This window comes from Acomys minous, assembly GCF_964271855.1.
Source record: "Acomys minous genome assembly, chromosome: 15".
In the NCBI taxonomy this organism is placed as follows: Eukaryota; Metazoa; Chordata; class Mammalia; order Rodentia; family Muridae; genus Acomys; species Acomys minous.
Genome location: NC_140497.1, coordinates 43,035,770 through 43,058,987, shown reverse-complemented (window position 1 = coordinate 43,058,987; position 23,218 = coordinate 43,035,770). Strand labels below are relative to the sequence as shown.

Here is a 23,218-nt window from a genome sequence, read left to right as displayed (position 1 = left end):
AGACAATCCTGCTCCCCAAATCAAAATTCAAATTTCAAAGAGATAATCTCTTCTTTTGAATAATCTGATCCAGTTACAGTATATTAATGGATGTTGTTTATACTGGGTATTGTTTATAGTCAGAAAGGCTTTCCTTTTTGTATAAACTTATATTCCATTTTTTTCTTAACCCATTGATTTCTTTATTTCTGACTTTTCTTCTCATAACTTTTAACTTTCCTAGTCCTGCCTCACTCTGTATCCTGACTACTGCTCTTCTGTGCCCCATAAAACCCATTAACTTCTAAAATAAAGCATATTCTGTATTTTTCTATTTGATAACTTACAACTCAAATAAGTTATTTCCAGATAGCTCAGGAATAAGATAGAGATAAGTTTTGTTTCCAACTTGACCAGGAAGTTTCTACTATCACCCAGACATCTTAGGACATTCATACACAAACTCATAATCATTGAAAATCAGGTGAAACAAATAAACAATTTTATAATTTTCACATGGAGAATATCATAAAAACAAAATTATTTGGACTATTTAAAAGGTATAATTAAAGTGTTAAATGGAGATATTATTTTAAAAGACATCATTAATTCTTAATGAGAAAAGTGAACTTTGTTCAACACCAAATTCTGTCTTTTGTAACATTTTCGATGATAAACTACCTTGTGATGAAAATTTATTTACTCATATATTTTTACTTAATAAACTAAACTAGAAATCATTCATAGAAACCCCTAAGGGGAGAGTTTTTCAGGTAATAGACACTTCTTAGAAATATTCATATAAGAAGAGAATAATTTTCTATTTCCATTTGGCTCAGTAGATAAACAAAACTTCTTACTTATCTTGGTACGTCTTATTAAGAGAGATAATGAAGCTTTTTAAGATTTTATAAATTCTGGATGATTAGACTACATTCAAATTATAAAATTAGATAAGCACTTTTGCCTATTGACCTACAGCTTCCTAGGAGCTGGAAGACAGGGACAGAAGATAATGGAAACCAGGCCTTATTACTATGGAAATCTGACACAGTTCTTGATGGCCAGTAATTACTATAATGTTTTTCTGGAACCAATTTTGGTAATACATTACAAATGCATAGAGCTACTAGTGTTTCAGCTTATGTTCTATGCATATGCTAGGAAAATAATATGAAAAGTTTATCTGTGTGTATCTATGTGAACATATTTGTGTATTATGCTAGCAGTTAAGATGACCATGTAGATCATTTAAATAATTTGTCAATGTATTTTAAAAATTTAAATCTATAGATACTTCTGAGAAGTTTCATCCAGCAGCTGATGGAGACAAATGCAAACATTCATAGCTAAATGATAGGCTGAGTTCTGGGAGTTTTGTGTAAGAGTGGGAGGAAGGATTGAGGAGCTGGAGGTGTCAAGGACATCGCAAGAAGACCTACAGAGTCAACTAACCTGGGCCCATGGCTGCTCAGACAGACTGAACCACCAACTAGATTATACCTGGGCTGGACCTAGATCCCTACACATATAGAACAGTTGTGCAGCATGGTCGTCATGAGGACCCCCTAGTAATAGGAGTAGTGGCTCTCTCTGACTCTGGTCCCTGTAATTGGATTTCTTTCCCTTAGCTAGGCTGCCTTGTCTGGTCTCAGTGGGAGAAAGTGTACTTAGTCCTGCTGCTACCTGAGGTGCCAGCTCTCCCCCAATTCTTTGAGAAGGAGAGGGTGGGACTTGGGGGAACGGGGGGAGGGACTGATATCAGGCTGCAAAGTGATTAAATTAAAAAAAAAAGAAAGAAAGAAAAAACCTAAATACAAAAAAATCCCATCGTGCCTATAATGATTGTTGATGTTTAAATAATAAGAAATCATTAGACACTATGTGAGTAGCAGGCATCACTGATTTACAGAATATTTTCTTTCATCTATACCTTCATTTTGAAAAGGTTAGTGCTTTAAAAATCAATAATGAATAGTAAATACACTGAACAAATTTTGGCCAATCCGACAACCACATTTTTATGCGTGCATCCTATGCATGTCCCCTCAGGATGCTTACCTTTGGTAAGGAAGCCCGAGATCCAGAACTCTGTGTAGTCATAGTGAGCACAGTGGTGATGCCCAAAGCCACCCTAGCTGGGGCTGCATCCATGTTAATCCAGAATGAGACCCAAGACAGAATGACAATCAGAAGACTGGGGATGTACATCTGGATCAAGTAGTAGCCCATTTGCCGCTCAAGATGGAATCGAACTTCTATGCATGTAAACTTTCCTAGTTGTTTATAAAATAAACACAATAATTAAATGGAAGTCAGGTTCTGTTATGCCATCAAATATGGCTTCATTTTCATGATAATTTTACTGTAGGGATTTCAACTAAATTGAAGGAACATTAAGCCATATAGTCAAATTGGATTTTGCTCTCTCTCTCTCTCTCTCTCTCTCTCTCTCTCTCTCTCTCTCTCTCTCTCTCTCTCTCTTTCAGTTTGCATCTGAAAGCATTGTGACAGGGTGTGAACTCTTCCAAGAAACAGTATGTAATTCTGTTTTTGTGTTCAAATAGCTTTTCATACTTGTCAAAGATCTCTGTTTTCAGTTTCTAATGCTTGCTCTGAGATGGGTAGAACAATACATTTTTAATGTGTAAAGGTTATCTATACTATGTCTTTCTGGAGCTTTCATATGCTTATTTACTCAGGGGTTGTTTGTTTCAGAAACGTTTACATTCCCTTTAAGTACTAAGAGGTAAATGCAAATGAAGACATGGTTTTAAAAACAATACTACAAAAGTAAACATGTATTATTGGCATTAATAATTTTTAAGCTCATTTTAAAACACATCAAAAAAACCAAGTCATATTCATTGTTTAAATGCACGCCTTTGTGCCTCTGTTACATACCTCTGTTGCTGCAAATAGAGGTCAATAGCATCTTAATATTTCTATTTATCCCCTGGTTCTAATTCTATGCACTTAATCTCGACTTCTTTCTTATCCATCCTTCACCGAAATGGTCCTCTAAGCCATTTCAGTCTTGATTTTATTGTGCATTATTTTGAATAAGATGATGTCAGACAGCTAACAGGCTCTTTAAGCATCATTCTTTGAAATGGCGTGGGAGGAAGGTGTCAAAGTGCATGACTAGAAAACCTGATAGTGCATGGCAAGGAGACTCTCCAGTGCAGAGTCCTATTAATGTAATGAGCTCACAGGTGATGATAGAAAGAAGGCAATGGCACAGTCTCTGGAGGAGAATAGAAGTAATATCAGAACTTTGGAATCTCAATAGTAGCCTGCAAACTCTGAGGGCAGTGGGTCCGCTTCTTAATATATAGCAACCAGAACCATGAGCAAGCCAGACACGATCCTTCTGTGAATTTATCAATGGAACGATTAAAGATTCCTGCAATATGTGAGTATATTTAGATTTTTAAGGCAATATCAGACATAAAATTTTAAATTAAGTAGATCAGTTTACTTGAAGTATTATTATTTCAATGTTAGTCTATTTAAGTAACCGCATCACAAAATCATAAGTGAGTTACTTACCCTTTGTGTAAGTTCTCTAGGTTCCATATGATCCTCAAAAAAAGTGCAAGCTTTCAATGTGTACTTATTTTAAAATTGTTTTATAAATACAACTAAATTGGAAAATGATTCATACACATATGCAAATATTATTTCTTGTACTTAAATGCACATATAAATGTATATGTTCAGATATGTAAACTATTTCTGTGTTTGTGTACATATATGTTTTTTAATGTGGTTGTGAAGAGAAAACTTTGAAAGTTGAATCAAACTTATCATTTATGCATAACAAGACAAGAATAATAAGTAAAGGGAAGCAAAGTAGGAAGGTTTTAGATGAAAAAAGAGAACAATTAACCCTGAAGTAAACTTTTAGATTTGTGCAGTTTAGGTTTTGTGTTGCTGTTGTTGTTTGTGTGTGCTTGTTTGCTTGTTTGTTTTTTATATAAACTTTCACTATGTAGACCTGACTGCTGACTGGCCCAGGGATTTGCTTTTTTAAACCAGGCCGGCCTTAAACCCACGTGGATCATCTTGCCTTTGCCTACCAAGTTTTGGAATTAAAAACACGTGCCACCACACCCAAATATGTAAGTCATCTGTATATTAAAGAACTAATAACTAGTAACTAGTAATTTAATTTCCTTGGAAATTTGGACATATATAACTGTGGAGTTTTCATTTTTTTTCATTTTTTTTTTACATTTTTTTCTCCTTTATTAATTTATTCTTGTTACATCTCAATGGTTATCCCATCCCTTGTATCCTCCCATTCTTCCCTCCCTCCCAATTTCCCCTTATTCCCCTCCCCTATGACTGTTCCTGAGGGGGATTACCTCCCCCTCTATATGATCATAGGGTATCAAGTCTCTTCTTAGTAACTTGCTGTCCTTCCTCTGATTGCCACCAGGTCTCCCCGTCCAGGGGACATGGTCAAAGGTGAGGCACCAGAGTATGTGAGAAAGTCATATCCCACTCTCCACTCTACTGTGGAGAGTGTTCTGTCCATTGTCTAGATCTGGGTAGGGGCTTAAGGTTTACCGCCTGTATTGTCCTTGGCTGGTGCCTTAGTTTGAGCGGGACCCCTGGGCCCAAATCTTCCTATCATAATGTTCTACTTGTAGGCTTCTAGGACCCTCTGGGTCCTTCTACTTTGCCTTTCTCCCATGATTCTCTCATCTAGCGTCCCACTAGAATGTCCTCTCCTCTGTCTCAGTTTCCTGGTAAGTGAAGGCTTTCGTGGGACATGCCCCTTGGGCTAATATGCAGATATAAGTGAGTATATACCCCACATCTGACAAAGGTCTAATATCCAAAATATATAAAGAACTCAAGAAATTAAATACCACCAAACCAAATAACCCAATCAAGAAATGGGGCATGGAACTAAACAGAGAATTCTCAACAGAGGAATATCAAATGGCTGAGAAACACTTAAAGAAATGCTCAACCTCCTTAATCATCAGGGAAATGCAAATCAAAACAACGCTGAGATTCCATCTTACACCCATCAGGATGGCTAAGATCAAAAATTCAAGCGACACCACATGCTGGCGAGGATGTGGGGAGAGAGGAACACTCCTTCATTGCTGGTGAGAATGCAAACTAGTACAACCACTTTGGAAATCTATCTGGTGCTATCTCAGAAAAATGGGAATAGGGCTTCCTCAAGACCCAGCTATTCTACTCCTTGGAATATACCCAGAAGATGCTCCAGCACACAGCAAGAAAATTTGCTCAACCATGTTCATAGCAGCCTTATTCATAATAGCCAGAACATGGAAACAGCCTAAGTGTCCCTCAATAGAAGAATGGATAAAGAAACTGTGGTACATATACACTATGGAATACTATTCAGCTATTAAAAACAAGGAAATCCCGAAATTTGTGGATAAATGGATTGAGCTAGAAATGATCATAATGAGTGAGTTAACCCAGAAGCAGAATAACTGTGGAGTTTTTAAATGATTTTTCTTTAATATCCAGAGGGAATTATGCAGTATATGAATATACATTAAAAAACAATTAAAGTAGGAATCTTTCATGTTGGGGGAATTATATCAAAGAGAGATTAAGGTATGCGGCAAATTAGTCACATATGTGAATGAAGATCCTTCCAGATATTTCTATATGGTTTTGAACCGTGAGGCTTGTGCATATTTTTGTCTTCTGTATTATATAAAGATTAGACAACTATGTCTTCTAGAAAACTGCTACTCAGCTGATTGCTTAAAGTAAGCGCTTATGAGTGTGAACTGTAATATAAGGGTATGCAAATGCACTTCCTGCTACAATGGGTCTCTTGAACTTGTATCATCAAAATTCTCCCCCAGATGATGTCTACAAAGACAACAATTGTTCTGTGTTGAATGGGTCTAAATTTCATGTCCTTGATAACTCTGTGAATTTTACTTTATTTAGAAATAATTGAATTGAAGACACAAAGTTAACATGAATTCTTTATCTGTATTAATGAGACCCTTTTCCAGTATCACTGATGTCCTTATAGGATGAGGGTTATTTGACTACTGTGACACAGATACATGCAGAGGACAGCATGTGACTAAGGACACAGACACTAAAGTGATGTGTCTCTAAGTAAAGAAATACTAAGAGTTGTTAGAAATAGGAAAATGAGAAAATAACAGGGAATACATTTTCTTTGGAGCCTTGACAGTAAACATAATTTTGCTCATACCTGATTTTTGATCCATAGTGTCTAGAGCTGTGTTTTAAACTATCAAGTTTATGATAGTCTGTGGTAACAGTTCTAAGAAACTAATGCACTACTATATACCACCTCTAGAGTTCTTCTCAACATTTACTAAAAGAAATTATCTATTTTCCATCCTTAGAAAAGTGAGCAAGGCTAGGCACGGTGGCACAAGCTTGTAATCCCAGCACTCAGGGAGACAGAGCAGGCAGATCTCTGTGAGTTCGAGGCCAGCTTGTCTACCATGTCAGTCCAGGACAACTAAGGCTACACAGAGAAAACATGTCTTGAAAACACAACAACAATAACAACAACAACAACAAAAAAAGGGAAAGAAAGAAAAAGAAAAGAAAAGTGAGCAAGGGCACTACCATTGAATTGTCTCTTCTTTAATTTTATGCTTGGATATTAACTTTGCACTTCCTGAAAATTAGATAACACCTTCATCTCTAAGTTGAATATGGTAATTAAAAATCAATATTACAAGTTAGTTAAAGAGATAAGAGAGACTGGGGACTTTATGGGATGAAAACTGAGCTCACAGTTCTGGAAAATGCTGAAGCCAAGATGAGTCATCCTTTCCTGTAATGAAGTGGTAAGAGTAACCGCTGGTGTTAGCATGCTAGCATCAGGTCATACAGGCATCTCGTCATGGGGAAGCTTGAATTGTGGGCAGTTAAATGACATTTTTTTTTGTTGGAGTCGATTTATCGGAATATCCCACAACAGTTAAGAGAAGTGAATAGATTTCATAAGGGTAAGAACAACAGACTGAGTTTCTTAATCTTTGGGTTAGTTAAATATGATATCTACTTTAGACACAAAGTTCTTCTACCAGTCCAAGAAGTAACTTAAAATAGAAATTAATAAAAATATTAAAGTAAGCAGAAGATAGGTAAAATAGAATCATGTTTTAGAATACATGAAATATGGCAAATGATGTCATTATTCAAGTCCTCTGTTAGCATAGTAGTGATTACTTCCAAAAATAGTTCAATTACTTTGCAATAAAAATAAAGAAACATGTTTATAAGCATCATTTTACCCATATATGTGTTGTTCCATAAAGAATTTTCAAGTATAACTGAACATCAAGCGTTTCTTTGGTAGCATACAAATCAAATATGCCAAGATACAATGAATAAAAGCACTCATGTACTTTGAAATTATTCATTTTTATACTCCCCAAGGTAAAAACAGCTAAAAATCAACACTTTACAATTGTACTAATCTTGTATATCATAAGATCAAAAATCAAAAGCATAGAGAAAAATACTCAGTGCCTACCTGTGTTGTAGTGCTTAGTGCAGTATCGCAGATCTTTCTCTTCTTTCAACAGGAACTGAGGCAAAGTTAGTCCTTCAGCCACTTGTACTGGTGCCTCATCTTGCCACTCAAAAACGAGATCGTTCATTGTGTACCCAACTAGACAAAAGGTTACAAGAGACGGTTATAGCTGGAGGAAGACATTCAAGCAGGAGAAAAGCTTGCCAGTATAGTCACGCCGAGTGAGAAGATCAGTGTGACCCATAGGTGTGAACTGAGCAGTGCTCTGTCAGATTCTTTATCAAAAAGGTCTGGCAGCGGTAATGAAAAACAATGAGGTGAGGTCATAGGAACACAACATGGAAGGTAGTGCTTAGCCTTTCTTGGGGATGGGAAGCTCTTGGATTAATTCAGCCAAACAGCCACTGGTTAGAAAATGAAGTAAAGTACAAATACCTCTGGGGAAAATACTAATGCCTCATGCCTCCCTTGCTTTAATCATCTCAGCTTCTTTTATCTGCCTCAGTGTCCCAAGTCCCAACACTGACAAAATGATCTTAAAATGCAAGCTTGTTCTATTTGGTAGAGTTGATTAAAAAGTATGCATGCATTAGTTTGACACAGTGGTAATGAGTTCAGCGTCGCCCTAACAAGTGAATTTTGAAGTAAGTCAGCAGCTTGTATTAAGTTTAACTATCGTATTCCTCTTTGGAGGGGCTTAATATAAGCAGAATTTAATCTTTTTTTTCCCAGCTGAATGAAAAATTATGCTGCAGTGTTATTGCAGTGGAGGACTCTACTTGAATGTTATCACCCTATCAGTGAATTCCATAGAGTTAAAAAGAGAAAGGAAACAGGATATGACCCATGGATTAAGTCAATTGGGTAAATTAGTAAATTATTCAGATCTATGGAGCTGCGAACAGGGATGTTTGTGACACATTTTCATGCAGTGATTTGGCACAGATCTTGTGACTAGATTAGGCAGTGGTTAAGAGAGGACCCCTTCATTCTCCACTCTCTCTCAGAATCCACCAGAGTGGAATCTGATCTAACTGTACAGGCAATTGAGCATACTTAGTAGTGTGCACTCTCTGGGCAATTACATGACAGTAATGTCAGTATTCAAACCTCTTAGATGGACTGCGACTCAGCTAAGAGGTTTTCACAGGCTCCATTAATGTCCTGGCTCATTACGGGTCAAGAAATATTTGGCAGAGTTTGTATGGTATTCCAAGTTGAAAGTGACATGTCAAGATTTGGGTTCAAAAGTAGATGTGTCATTACAAGATTATTCTCTGGACCATGGTTCTTAGCCTTCCTAATGCTGTGACCCTGTAATGCAGTTCCTCATGTTGTGGTGACCTCCAATGATAGACTTATTTTCCTTGCTGCTTCATAAGTGTGGTTTTGCCACTGTTATGAATCATAACTTAAATATGATATTCAACCCACAAGTTGAGAACCATTGCTCTAGAAGGGATGGTTGGTTTATTTATATTAGAATATCTTTCAGTAAAACCCCAAATTAAGAACAATTGGGTGGGTAATAAAAGAGTTCTTCACTTTTACTCATAGTCCTTTAAAGTGTGCATTATAGATAACACTATTCTTTAAGACAACACAAATGTATATTTCTAAATGATCTAAAGACAGTAAAATAAACACCAATTTTATCTGCTGCCAAGTAAAGCATGCATTTTATAATCCAAACAAAAAATCACAGAAGACAAAATATTTGACATTTTTTATAACAATTTAGACAGATTAATGAAAAGAGAAGCCAAACCTCATTCAGTTTTGACATGATAAAGTTTTTGTAAAATCTTCTATAAAAAGAAACTAGCTGTCTGAAATTTATGGAAGTCAGGTTTTAAGTTTTCTCTCATCCATTTTGTAGGAGCACACATAATTTATTATTGTGGTGAGAAACTATTCCTATCAAGGGATCTATAAGTGGAGATCCTAAAACCATATTATTGTCCACTTATTTATAGTTCACAGGATACTTAAGCTTGAAAGTAGACGGTTAAATAATGAGAAGGACATGTCCTAGGACCATTTCCTTTATTCTAGGTAATTTAATGGGCATTTAGGGAAACTTATTGCCTCAATAAACCTTCAAGCAATACATTCTCCTCCATAGGGTTCAATGTGTTTTAATATTCTTTTCTTTTGGCTGACAAATCTTTATAAAAGCTTAGAAATATTAAGAAAAACAGATTGGGTAATGAGAGCAAGATGGTAAATTTAATTGTCTTGAATTGTATAATAATCTTACCATAAAAAATTAATTTACATAAAGAACAAAGATGACCAAACTTGACAATATATTTCATTTGATGACTATGGTGAAACCTGCAAAAGGATTTCTCAATTCTTCCTCATCAGCAGGTATAGGTAAGGCATTGTGCCCCACTTGACTGAAACCTTGAAAACAACACATGACTGCCACCCAAATGACAAACACAATAGAAAGTGAAGAACTTCAGGAAAAATGAAAAGTAAATGTGGTTGAAAGAAACTAGTTAATCCCAAGATTTACATAGAAATTAGTAATAACTCTTTTTATCTAGATTCAGTTTGCATAAAGAATCATATGAAATGGATACACAAATTAATACATGCTTGTGCTGGGTTAAGTTCTGAGTTAAACATCCAACTTTTAAAAAATATCTATAAGTAACAGAAACATTCTTTAGAGAAACAAAGTGACACCACAAAGTAGTGCTTCGTAACATGACAGTAGCCTCATCCTTTCATGAAAGTCACAAGGCCCAAATCCTGCATGCTCATAATGACACGGCATTTGTATTTTTCATTGCTCTAATATCTTCTCCGATGATGAAGCACTGGTGGGTAAAGCTGTAACATAAATACAGGCAGAGGCACCGGGCTGTGCTGGAAGTTACTGTGTTTCTAAGTGCCCTGTCCCTCAGTAATGAATGCTGTTCCCATTTAATTATGCCTGTGTTTGGTGAAGTAGTAAATATCTGTGGTAAATGCAATGCACTTTTTCAAAAGTATCCTTGATATTTGAATTAGTAACAAGTACTAATTTACTACAGTTTGATCCTTGTGAGCTGTGGCAAAGTGGGGAGCCTGTATAAGCGCCCATCTGCATACTGCAGTATATAGCTTCTTCCAAAAAACAGCACTAATTGACTAAGGTACAAAGTGAATCAGGCTTTTTCTTCTTTTGTGGAAATGCGCATCATTTATACTTAAAAAGTAGAATGATAATTATTTTCTCTAGGTATTTGGCAGTCCATTTAAAAAAGTATTCACAATATGGATGCACCATGGTGAGGGAAGCTGGTAATAGTTCCTGTGAATCATAGATTCTGAAATTTCAAGCCAAAATTAGTTGTTTGGAGAGATTATTTCCTGCCAAGCTCCTTGAGTGACCATGAAACTGAGACTTGATAGCCCAGGGGCTTAGGGTAAAACTAAATACTATACTGTTCTACTAAAAGAACACAGCAAAAAGATGACTCCAATAAAACATCCAGCTATACTTATAGGCGAGTGCCTTCCTCGGCCATCATTAGAGAAGCTTCCTCTGGTAACAGATAAAGGGCCATAGCTAGATATTATGCAGCAAGTGAGAGACCTTGGAATACTCAGCTCTAAATGGAATGTCCATCAAATCCCTCCCCTCAGGGCTCAGAGAAACGTGCAGAAGGGGAAGTGGAAAGAAAGTAAGGTCCCTAGGGGGTGGAGGGCACCAAGGAAACAAGGCCCCTAAGTTAACATGATAGAGGCACATATGAACCCACAGAGAACGAGGCAGCATGCAAGGGCCTGCAGAATCTGCACCAGATAGGGTCTTAAAGCTGAAAGGAGAAGTAAGCACATGACCCCATCCTTAACCCAGAAGCTATATCCAAGTGATAACCACTTGCAAATGTACACATCCAACAGAAAATAACTCAGGGAATCATTGACTGCTTCTTGTTTCATAATATAATATCAGGGATGTTGTTGTTGTTGTTGTTGTTGTTGTTTTTCAGTTTCTTTTACATCACACACACACACACACACACACACACACACACACACACACGTCCTTTACATACGTATTATGGCTTCTTTTATATTTAAAAGTTAAAGGCAGTAAGATGTAAGGTAATAAAGGTATAAGAAGGTACCAGATGCCAGACATTATGTTGTAGAGAGGTTTATTAAATGAGCATGGGGGGAGAAGAAAAGGGGGTAGGGGTACCCCAGAGAGACAGAGACAGAGAAGGAATGAGAAGACTAAGAGGGGTAAGAGAGAGGGCGTCACATGGAGGTTTGTCCTTTTATATGGCCCTCGGCAGGGCCACACCCCCATGGCAGGTAAGCAATGACACCACAGGGAGGCAGACGGAAGCAGGGTGTGAACAGCTTCCAGTTTAGTGTCCATACGGGATTCCTGAGTGATTGTATGAGAGAATTCTGCATTTATATCTGTTTCATGTGCCTTCTGGCTTTTGTTTTTTTTTTTTTTATACTTATTCTGATGTATTAGGGTTTTTTGTTTGTTTGTTTGTATGTTGTTGTTTTTTTTAAGACGGGGTTTTTCTATGTTATCTTGGTGGTCCTGGACTCATTTGGTAGACCAGGCTGGCCTCAAACTCACAGCAGTCCGCCTGCCTCTGCCTCCCGAGTGCTGGGATTAAAGGTGTGTGCTACCACACCCAGCTAGTTTTTGTATTATTTAATTTTATTTTTATTATCTCTTAGAATCCTGTTTGTTTTCTAATGAGAGCCAAAAAGCAGTGGGGCAGACTGGAGAAGAGAAGGGTTGAAACTGTGAGTAGACGGAGGGGAAACTCTAGTCAGAATATCTTAAGTGAGGAAAAAAACTATTTTCAATTAAAGGAAAAAAAAAAAGTCCAAAGTGTTAAAGAAAGACTTTTCAGTCCTTTAAGTTTCTTTTGTTTTTCCATTTCCTCATCAAGAGGTTGCTATTTTTCTTTTAAAAAAGAGTATATACCATGCCTGTCTTTCTGGGTCTGGGTTATCTCACTCAGGATGATCATTTCTAGTTCCATCCATTTGCCTGCAAATTTCAAGATTCCTTGTTTTTAAATAGCTGAGTAGTGTTCTATTGTGTAAATGTACCACAGTTTCTTTACCCATTTTTTGGTTGCGGGATATCTAGGTTGCTTCCGGATTCTGGCTATTATGAATAAAGTTGCTATGAACATAGTTGAGCAAATGTCCTTGTTGTATGGTAGAGCATCTTTGGCATATATGCCCAGAGTGGTATAGCTCTGTCTTGTAGTAGCCCAACATAGATGTCCTCTGAGAGTCTACACTCTTTGGGGCATCAGGACAGATGCTGGGACTAGCTGCTAGACTCCAGGTGAGAGTGGTATGGAAGATTGGGGGCGATGGAAGGACCAAAGGGTCAGGATCCACACAAGCAGACCATCAAAGCTGGTGGATCCTGACCAAGGGGGGGCCTGCACAAACTGATGTACCAACCAAGGACAATGCATGCAGTAAACCTAGACCCCTGCTCAGATTTAGCTAATGGACAGCTCATTCTCCATGCTTGTGGGGAGAGGCAGGACTGCCTCTGACATGAACTCTGGTGTCCCCAATTTGATCACTTCCCCTTTGTGAGCAGGCCCAGCAGCACACAGAGGAAGGCAAAGTAGGCTATCCAGATGAGACCTGATAGGCTGTGGCCACATGGTAGGGGAGAAGGTCCCCTTCTGCCACAGGTCAAAAGGAGGAGACTAGGGTGAAAGAGGGAGGGAGGCTGGGACCTGGAAGATACAGACAAAGAGATAACAATTGGAATGTAATCTGAATAAATTATAATAAAAATGTGTATCCAGGAGGACCAATAGACAGTGACAAGTTCAAATTTAGAAATATATGTTACAACTTTAAATCCAAATTATTGTGATTTAATTTTAACTTTGGATATGATTTAAAATGGGGTTATAGCTGCTTAATTTAGTCACCAAACTAACTTTTTTTAGTTAATAATATTCCATTACCTTTAATGTTGCCTTTGTTCTTTTTTTGCTTTTAAAAGTAATCCACATTTGGATCATAAGGCTCTCCCCTAAGAGGAAAACGATTAGGTCCCCCCTTCACAGATGTATAGAACAATGAGCTTCTTGGATACTTGTGGAGTAGGTAAATTTCCCCCTAACCTTGATATCAGATACATGATCTTTCTTCTATGGCTGGGATCTAGCATCTAATAAAGTCTGAGACTGGTGAAATTCATGGTCATTTCTATTGGCACTACTGTTCTTTGATGTTCTCATTTGTTGCCATATCAACAGGGAGACAATTTAAGCCAAAACCTCCAGGGAGCCCTTATCTCCACTGAATCAGCCTTCAGTCTTTCTCCTAACATATTATTTTACTCTTTCCAAACAACAGGATATGGAAGCTCTTTATTTTAAAACCCCTTGGTGGGTGAGCTAAGAATTGAAATTACAAGCTGTGAGTTTATGGGACTCTATAGACCATCTAGAAAGTCTAGACTATTTTCAAGTAACACAACAGTAACAAATCAAAACAATTTTTTTTAATGTGTTGGTTATCTTGTCTCTCTATCTTTTTTCCCATCACTCAATGCATAAACTATGCCAAACTGACATAGGTAGGATGTGGCTGTCTGTGTAGGCTCAGACCACCTTGCAGGGAGGCTTGCTCACTCTCAGAATAAATGTAGAGAAAGACGACACTAACACAAACAGTTTAATTTTCAATTCCATTTAATCTTTCTAAAGCCTTTGCCAGTTGATCAAACTTCCCTCTGACTCTACTGACCACCGTACTGATTCAGGGGATTTTCTCTAGATAAGTCCAACAGACTTCTTTCTGTACTACTGCTCTTCTTCTCAGTGGACAGTAGAAAAAAATGTATGTTTCCAAAATCATTACTGGGAATTCGCCTCCCGTCCCATTTATGGACTTTTCTCCAATTGCTTTGTCTGCTATAGGCTACTCACTTCTTCTCTTCTCTAAAGAAATAAAACAAATGTATCCTCAAAGTAAGACCTTAAACAAATGAAAATTTTAAATATCATCACATCATTTAAAGTTGACATTGTCATATACTTACAAAGAAAAGTAAAATTTAAATAATTACTGAAAGAAAGACATATACAAACAGTGAAATGCTGTGGTCGTGTGCAGAAGTTGACACTTGTTGTTAAATTTTTCTACCAAAATTAACTGGTAACTTCAACATAATTTAAATGAACATTTTACTGTGATCTTCAATTGGTAATTAATCAAAAGTACAAAAATACACTTCACAGCGCCAGTTGAGAGAACAGTGTAGACCTGCCAGTAACTAGACAAATAAAGCTGTAGTCTTTAAATGATTTAAAATGACCAAGTAGAGAATTAGTACAAAATAGAACTCAAAATCTGACTTATGAAGGGAGACAAAAAGTAAAAGTTTTACTTAAAATCAGAGTGGAAAACTAAATAAATGATAATGGGAAAATATTCTATATTCCTAGAAAATAAAAATATAGTCTAAGTCAAGAAAGATGGCACAGTGAGTAAACATATTTGCTATACCCTGAGGATTTTATTTCAATCCCGAGAGCACAAAATGAAAGGAGAGAATTGACTTCCAGAAATTTTCTTCTGACATCCAGACTACTACTACTACTAATAGTAATAGTAGTAGTAGTAGTAGTAGTAGTAGTAGTAGTAGTAGTAGTAATAGTAATAATAATAATAATAATAATAATAATAATAATAATAATTTGTTAAAATAAAGCAAATTTATTTGTATTTAAAATATAGGTACAATCTGTCTTATTGAAATTCTGAGTTGAGACAAATAAAAAAATTTTTTATAATTAATTACCATGTGCAAAGCAATTTCAGAATACTATAGATTTAATTACATGTGCATTTGAACACTATGCTATGAAAAATGAAACAAAGTTTTGTGATGTCACTAACATATACAAAATAAAAATACACATTCAAATGGACCCTAGGGACTAAGAACATATTTAAATTCAATTGGAACTTACCAATGTATTGAAGAATTATAAATTTACATTTAATTTTAAAAGCAAATAAGTAAACTTTTGTCCTAGCTCTCATGAATGTTCTTAGGAGAGAGACAGAAAATTATTTCTAGTTTGACCTAGTTTGCAAATTCTTGTGTTCTTCATCAACATCTGGAATTTTTAAAAAAAGAGAAGAAAATACTCACTCTTGGCACATGCTGATTTTTGCTGGGAGAAATATTACTTAAGTCACTTTTATTGACTTGACAAGGAACAACTGCTACGTCAAAACACATTTAACTAAAAAAAAATTTTTTTTTTAAGATTTGTGCATTTGATTTGAAATCCTTTTCATAACTCATACTGTCACATGTGGTTTCATTTACATTTGTAAGCCTGCTAAATTAAGTGTCTTTTACTTGCTCTAAAGCTTTCTGGTATAACTGACTTATAAGTTATTTCACAAGTACTTTGATGACTAGAATTATGTTAGCTTTTCCTTCTTTCTGTTCAGGATAATGGTAGCCATATAGTGAGTTGTAGTCCTCTTAAATGCCAGTCAGACTAATCTCAAACAATCCATAGGATTGATCCGCATTGAGCATATGATGTTAAAAGTTCTTTTGGAGGAATGAAATAAAATTGGAAAAGAACCTGACCTTGAGCTAGACCATGTTAATGAGAAAAAGGTGTTGTGGTTAGTTGGTTTTTTGCGGTAGGGCAGGTTACAGGAGGACACTGCCTGCTTACTTCTTTGGAATAAACTTCACATGGTAGAAAAAACCAATGCATGTGTGACTGCGAAAGGTCCAAACCTCATAATGGTTTGAGTTTATGAAAAAAATTTTCTCAAAGGCCTCATAACACACCAAAGAGATACAGAGTGAGCCTAATCAGTGTGTCAGTAACCAGAAGTTTAAAATGTTTGGAACAGAGACTAAAAAGAAGCTGCCTTTATCTTCTTGAGATTTATTATGTCTAATACTTCAATATACCACTATTTGCTTCTGAAAGAAGTAACCTCGGATAGTTAAAAGAATTTTATTTGATCCTAAAGAAAGTAACTTTAGACTCTTCTCTCAGGAGGTATTTAGAGACTGTCTTGTAATAACATTCACAGTATTACACAATTTAATTTTTAAAGTGATTGAGTAGATTAAAAATGCAATTATAAAAGTTTAAAATAATTGTTCTCCAAAGTGGAGTATTATAAAATACCTAACATTGCAATGCATTCAAAGAAGTCCAAGGTGGAACTAATCAGCACGGTGTTGGACAGATTCCAGACACTGAAGCTGACATTCAATACACAGTGCAATAACATCTAGGTGTTAGTATACTTTATTTAGTGTTCTCTATTTGTCACATAAAAAGACCCTTCAGATGTAACAGCACTTACAGTTACTACTTTCCAATTGTCATTGGAAAAACAAAAAGAGTATTGCCAAAGACAAAACATTATCGATGATTTCCACTCAAGGTCTATGGTATCATATAAACAAAAGTAAAATTAACTATTGGGCTACAAATATTCATGTAACTAGAGGTATGCAGCTGTAAAATTTTGTTTCAATCAAAATAATTAAGTTACACACCAAAAGACCTACTGACTGAAAAGAATGCATGTTTATGGGAGCTTTTGATATATTACTGTGAAAACCACTGTAGTAATAAAATGCTCCTAGGATAGAAAATTTTCACATCACTGAAAATATCACAGCAAGAAGACTCCGTATTTGAAGAATTGAGTCTTAATTGACCATTGCAAATACAATTGAACCAGAAGTTCAAAACAGCACTTGGTTTAAATTATGCCAGTATGTTTTAGAGAGTTAACACAAGCTAAATAATCATCACAAATATTTGTTATCTAATTTTATTATAATGTACATCCACAGGATATTTTTTGTCTTTGAGTTCTCATTCACTAATTGCTAATAATATGATGATCTATAACAGGTAAATACAGAAACCTAATTCAGGGTGTAGAGAGTTTTGCATCCAGGAAGTACATTTTGGCTACAGTTCATGAAGAAGATAAAAAAAAAAGAAACTGTAGTTACATTAGGATGAAAGTTTAACTATAAATGAGCATAACTACATGCAGGAGGACTGTACTATCTTTTGTGTCCCAAGCAGTCTCATATATAATTCTTGAGTTCAAAATGACAATGTAAGGCAGGCTAATGAGATTCCAACTTCAGAAAAACAATCATTCGTCCTATAAAACATTGTACTATCTACAAATAGTGTACTTTCCTTATATTTCCATATAAGGACATATTGTAGAAAGCAGACACATTTATGAACTTACACGTCATACTCATTATGTTAAATCTGCAGCACTCTAGCAGTTCTGCCACCCCTCAAAAATGTCATGTAACTTTTTTATGCCTTTCAAGGTCTAATGACACGCTGGACATTTATTCTTATTGCATTTTTCACCTCTGCCTTTGATTTTCCTTTAAGTCTTACTCATTCTGAAAGAAATAAATGAATTGCTAAGAACTGGATATTATAGGTTGGATATATTTTGAAGAAGAGGACAAACTCAATTATAATACAAGGTTTATTTCTAATACTTTGAAAGTGCTATTACAGGCTGATTAGGATAAGTAAGTTATACCAGTTAATTGTTAGTTGATGAAATCATGGTCATATCAATTACTAGTCTATTTTTATCCTAAGAAAATACATCCTAGGCATAATAGATATGATTCTATAGAAAGATCAGGTAAAATAGTTAGATAAAATCTTCAAAAATCTCAGAGACATACAGAATATCGCATTTAAAGATGTTTTTATTATTTCAAAGATACAGTTACAATGAGACAGATTAGCTCCTGGCATCACCCAGACTACTTCAAAGAAGACAATGAGCATCAAAGAACCTCCTTACGGAGATGGCCTCAAATGTGGCAAACAACCCACTGGGAAAAATGTCCTCAATTCCACCACAGACAGAATTCTACCTAAAAAATGGGCTAGCTTGGATACAGGCAGAGTTGACAGGCAAACTCTGCCAAGACACAGTAAGGAAGTCCTCAGTAGTTCCTGCTTCACAAATATGTCTGTCAGATATATTGGGCCAGAAAAATCTGAAGATGATGTTTCAACATTATAGAGCATTTTGGGTGACTGTTCAGACAGCAAACTGTCTCTGTCATCTTCTCATTTGGGAAGCTACTAATCTATACTTCTGGTTTACTTAGGTAATTAGTTTTATCCCTTCTCTCAAGTCTCTGATGGGGTTGAAGACCAGATGGTTTAGTTTTATAATTAAGGTTAGTAGGTTAGGGGTTAAGATCTTTTTAGGTCTAGATAGATGTTTTAAGTTGATAATGATGAGATATGATAAATATTGATTTACATTCAGAATTTGAGACTCGTCAAGATAGGAAAGATGTTTTCTTCAAGGCTGCCAAACACAAATAGCCAAATACTATGAATGTATATATATATCTTTATCCATAATATAAGGATTCTATCATTTTTGATATTATTTTTAGCTGTAGCTTTTGGATTCATAGTATTGTATATGTATTTAAATATTTTATGGAATGTATATATATACATATATATATTTTATATATGTATATATATACATACACATATATATATACATATATATATAAAATTTCCTGATTGTTTTGTGATTCTTCTTGCCATAGGTAGTTTATTGTTTATATGTGTAATAATATAAATTTATATGTAAAATATTTAATAAATTTTAAAAAAGAGTGAATAAAAACTGACCAAAACTTCTCTAAAAACCACAGAGACTCTAAAATTCTCTGGAATGTGAGTGCTTTTTTTGTCAAACAGCTAGAAATAACCTAATAATGAGGCTCTTAGAATATGGTTGCACAAATGGACAGAGAGCATGTGGCCAAAGCCAGTGCCGTCAGTTTTCCCAGCTCCTGAATTGGAACCTTAGTGCATACTCCGACATTTCTTTTTCAAAATAATTTGTTTATTTTTAGTTTCACATGCACTGGTGTTTTGCCTGCATTTATGTCTATCTGAAGGTGTTAAAACTGGAACTCCCTGGAATTGGAGTTACAGACAGTTGTGGACTCCCATGTGGGTGCTGGGAATTGAACCCAGGTCCTCTGTAAGAGCAGCCAGTGCTCTTGACCACTAAGCCATCCCTCAAGCTTCTCAAACACTTCTTACGTTTACCTCGAAAATATGTAAAACGTCACTTTTCAGTCACATATTTGAAGGCCTTTAAACATAGATTATTATTTACAAATTTTCAATTATATTTTTTTTACTTTTTTTCTTTTCTGGTTTCGTCTCAATTATCATTACAGACAATTCATATTGTTTTTGTTAAGTGGGTTGAGTAAATTTTATGGCATCTTTATCCATAATGTAAGGATTCTATCATTTCTGATATTGTTTTTAGTTGTAGCTTTTGGATTCATAATCTTGTATATGTATTTAAATATTTTATGGAATCTGAGACTTGAGGTGACCTTTTCAGTCATCCAATGTAATTCACTTGTCTTACAAAGGAGACATGCAGCCTTTTATGAAAAATTAATGAATTTAGGAAAGTCATGTAATTCTTAACAAAAGACATGAGGGCATATGGCATTTCTTGAATATTTTTGTGGCAGATGCCATTGGAATACTTTTCTTAAGGGGTATTTGTGATTGTGCTCTGGAGTCATCTCTAAGGAGAATATTACTCAAGCTTTGAAAAGCCTTCATGCTTTAGGTAGGAACTGTAGGGTTGTGGCAGCTGAAGCTATCTGGAGAATTAACTAAAGAAAGAGTAAATGGTGACAACTCAGTAGAAAAGAACAGCTAACTCAACAATCACAGGGGAGAAAAAAATCAGTAATGCTTTGCATTTCAGATGATCTTTGATGTTCTAACATGAATAAGGAGGGAAGTAGGACAGACAGTGACTTGATGTTCTTATTTTAAAGCATCCTTGCGTTAAGCATGGTATCAGTTAGACTGAACTCTGCTACCCTGTGCAAGACGGTGCCATATTAATCGCTGTCAGGATAGACCATTTTCCTAACTAAAAACTAGTGAGAAAGAAAGATAATCTCCTACCCTCATGTAGAGGATGGAGACAGGGTGGGGAGTCAAAATGATAAGCATTTCAGATATTGTGAGGGAATATAATGTGGTACGTGGTTGGGGAACCGACATGTTAAGTGTGGAGAAAGAATGGGTGGGTGGAAGTTACCTTGTAGAAGTATACAGAGGGTCAAGTGTTTTTATCTCTCTCTTTGGAGAAATAAATATTCTGAGAAATGGGCATGTCTTACAGATATGATGGATGGAAGAAGAAATGTTGCATCTGTGATGTATGAAAAATAACTTCACAGAGTTCAGTATATTCAAGTTTATTAACAGGCAGACACTGTGTTTTATATCAGAGCTGAGTACAGAACCCCAAAAACTGTGAGAGAGATTTCAAATGGGAAGGCAGGAAGAAGTGGTAACTAGTAGGAACGTAGTTTGTGCTCATAAGGGTAAAGGTATATTATATTAATATGACACCATGGTATTATTAACTTTCTTGATGGGAATGGTTAATTGATTACAGAGTCACTTAAATTTTAGATTAACATTTGATGTGTCATAATATTATTAAGATTTCAAGATGATTTGATCAGCAGTCATTGGTGATTTTTTAAGCAACATTCGGCTAGTCAAAATGAGATGTTCTCCCGGGAGTAACAAAATAGAAAGAGCTGTAACATATTGTTGCCCAGCTATTAACTCTTTCTGTGGGAAATGCATAATGGTGTGCTCAGGTCAAGTCTCTGGATGACTAACCACATCTGGATGGCAGGCTAGCACAAGAAGATGATATTTAACTAGAGGAAAACAGAGACTTGGTGTTTATCCAAGTGAGCTATATGGACAGATATAGAATGGAGGATATACACAGAATTTGTTTGTGACATTTTACTGGTTGACATGTAGTCTGAGTCAAAAGTGGCTTGCTGCTGGAAGATGCTCATAGAATGACTGACTAAAATTGCCATCACGAGAGGGTGTCCTTCTTTGAGGCTGAGGGTCAATTTTAACAACTGAGAAGACAACCAGGAAGAAAGGAAATAGGAAAAACATAAATCAACCTTTTCTTCTCAGTATTGGGCATCTGTATCTTGCAGAGATAATTTAGACTATGATAGTGACAATTTACAAGTAGACTCAGCAGATATGTTTTGCAGAAGTCTAGCAGGCCAGAGAATGGCAAACATGACACTGGCCGACTTTGCCTTTCTCCTTTCCCTCCCCTTTGCTAAACCATGGATTGCATCCCTAAAGCTAGCCACCAAATTCTAGTCCCTTCTTTGGACACTTCCTCCTTCTGAGACTGTCAACCAAGGTTCAGCCATCAAAGCATTGAAGTCCAGTAATTAAATGCACTTTTTTTTTTCTGGCTGCCCCAATTAACACAGGTCTAATAAAAAGAAACCAACTCATTCTGACCCTAAAGTGGTGCCCCCTTTTTCTCTTTATGAACTGCCTTTTGCCTATGGGCCACATTTGTCTCATTCTCTATCCTTGTCCCCTGTCTCCTGTCTTTCTTTCTTTTTCCTTTCCCTTTGTCTCCTCTGGCAAATAAATCTTTTTTTTGAGAATTTGGTCTTGGTGTGTCCTGTGTCAACTCTGGTCCTTCCAGGTTTAAAGGTGACTAATGTCTGTATGATGTCTTGAAGAGTTAGTAAGTCACAGTGCCCTCTCTTTATTTCATTGTTTTGTGCTGCTGGGTAAAACAACATCTATAAGTATTGTTGGCTTACTTAGAAATGGAAATAAACCCATTTCATTATGTTGTGGCTGGGATTAAATCAGGTAATATATTTGAATGATATAAAATCATAATACTATTTGTGACATCATCACATTATAAGCTGGTTGCTGTGTCACATTTTTATTATATTGCCATATGTCTGGAAGATCTGGCAATCAGATCTTTGCAATTTACAAAGAAGGGAACTTAAAGAGGTGGTAAAAGTCACTGTTGGATGAACTTTGGATGCCCAAAGTTCAACTAGGAATTTCTTTTACAAGTAATGCATTCAGCAGTCAATACTTTTGTCTTGAGAGAGCTTTTTCCTTCTAAGTAACATTGTAACTACAGAGATTAAATAACAAATACAAAACAAGAACCATCTGTATCTTTCAGTAAGCAAACACAAAGTACAATGTTACCCTGAGCTTAATCCAAACTCTTAAATTATGAGGGAGTTTGGATAACGGTAGAAATTATTAGGACATAATTGTAAAAAAAAAAAATCACCACAACCTCTCTGTCTCTCTCTCTCTCTCTCTCTCTCTCTCTCTCTCTCTCTCTCTCTCTCTCTCTCTCTCTCCATCTAAACTTAGGCTAAGATACAGAATAAGCCGTCTGTATATCACACCTGGCCATGACATCAATTGGAAAATGTCAACAATAAAAACCGTTCTATGTTTAGAGCTCTATTCCAAACCTCCACAAAGACATCGTCTATTTTTGAACATTTCCATCTTCATATCATATTTAAGTCCATTTCAATGTTTTTCCTGCTTTCTCTAAATTGACCCTAAAGCTCCTCAGTTTATTTTATTTTATTTTATTGTGATTTATGACATTGTTTAAGGATAACTATATTTCTTTACTACTCTATGTTTTCATTGTTTATTTTTGTGCTTGTAATTTAATTAGGAAATTTCTTCCTTCCCTTTACTCTTTCTTAAATGCCTCTCCCCA

General features: G+C 35.8%; 1 protein-coding gene across 3 annotated transcripts in view; it reads right to left on the bottom strand.

Moving 5' to 3' along the window:
• The window catches only part of GLRA3 (glycine receptor alpha 3), a 157,003-nt gene that overhangs the window by 28,624 nt on the left and 105,161 nt on the right, over positions 1-23,218 (bottom strand). For all 3 annotated transcript variants that reach the window (XM_084758360.1, XM_084758361.1, XM_084758362.1), the window contains exons 6-7: positions 7,514-7,651; positions 2,041-2,255 (exon numbers count right to left, since the gene is read on the bottom strand). In XM_084758360.1, coding sequence (XP_084614486.1) covers positions 2,041-2,255; positions 7,514-7,651 — 353 coding nt within the window. The remainder of the gene's footprint in view (positions 1-2,040; positions 2,256-7,513; positions 7,652-23,218) is intronic.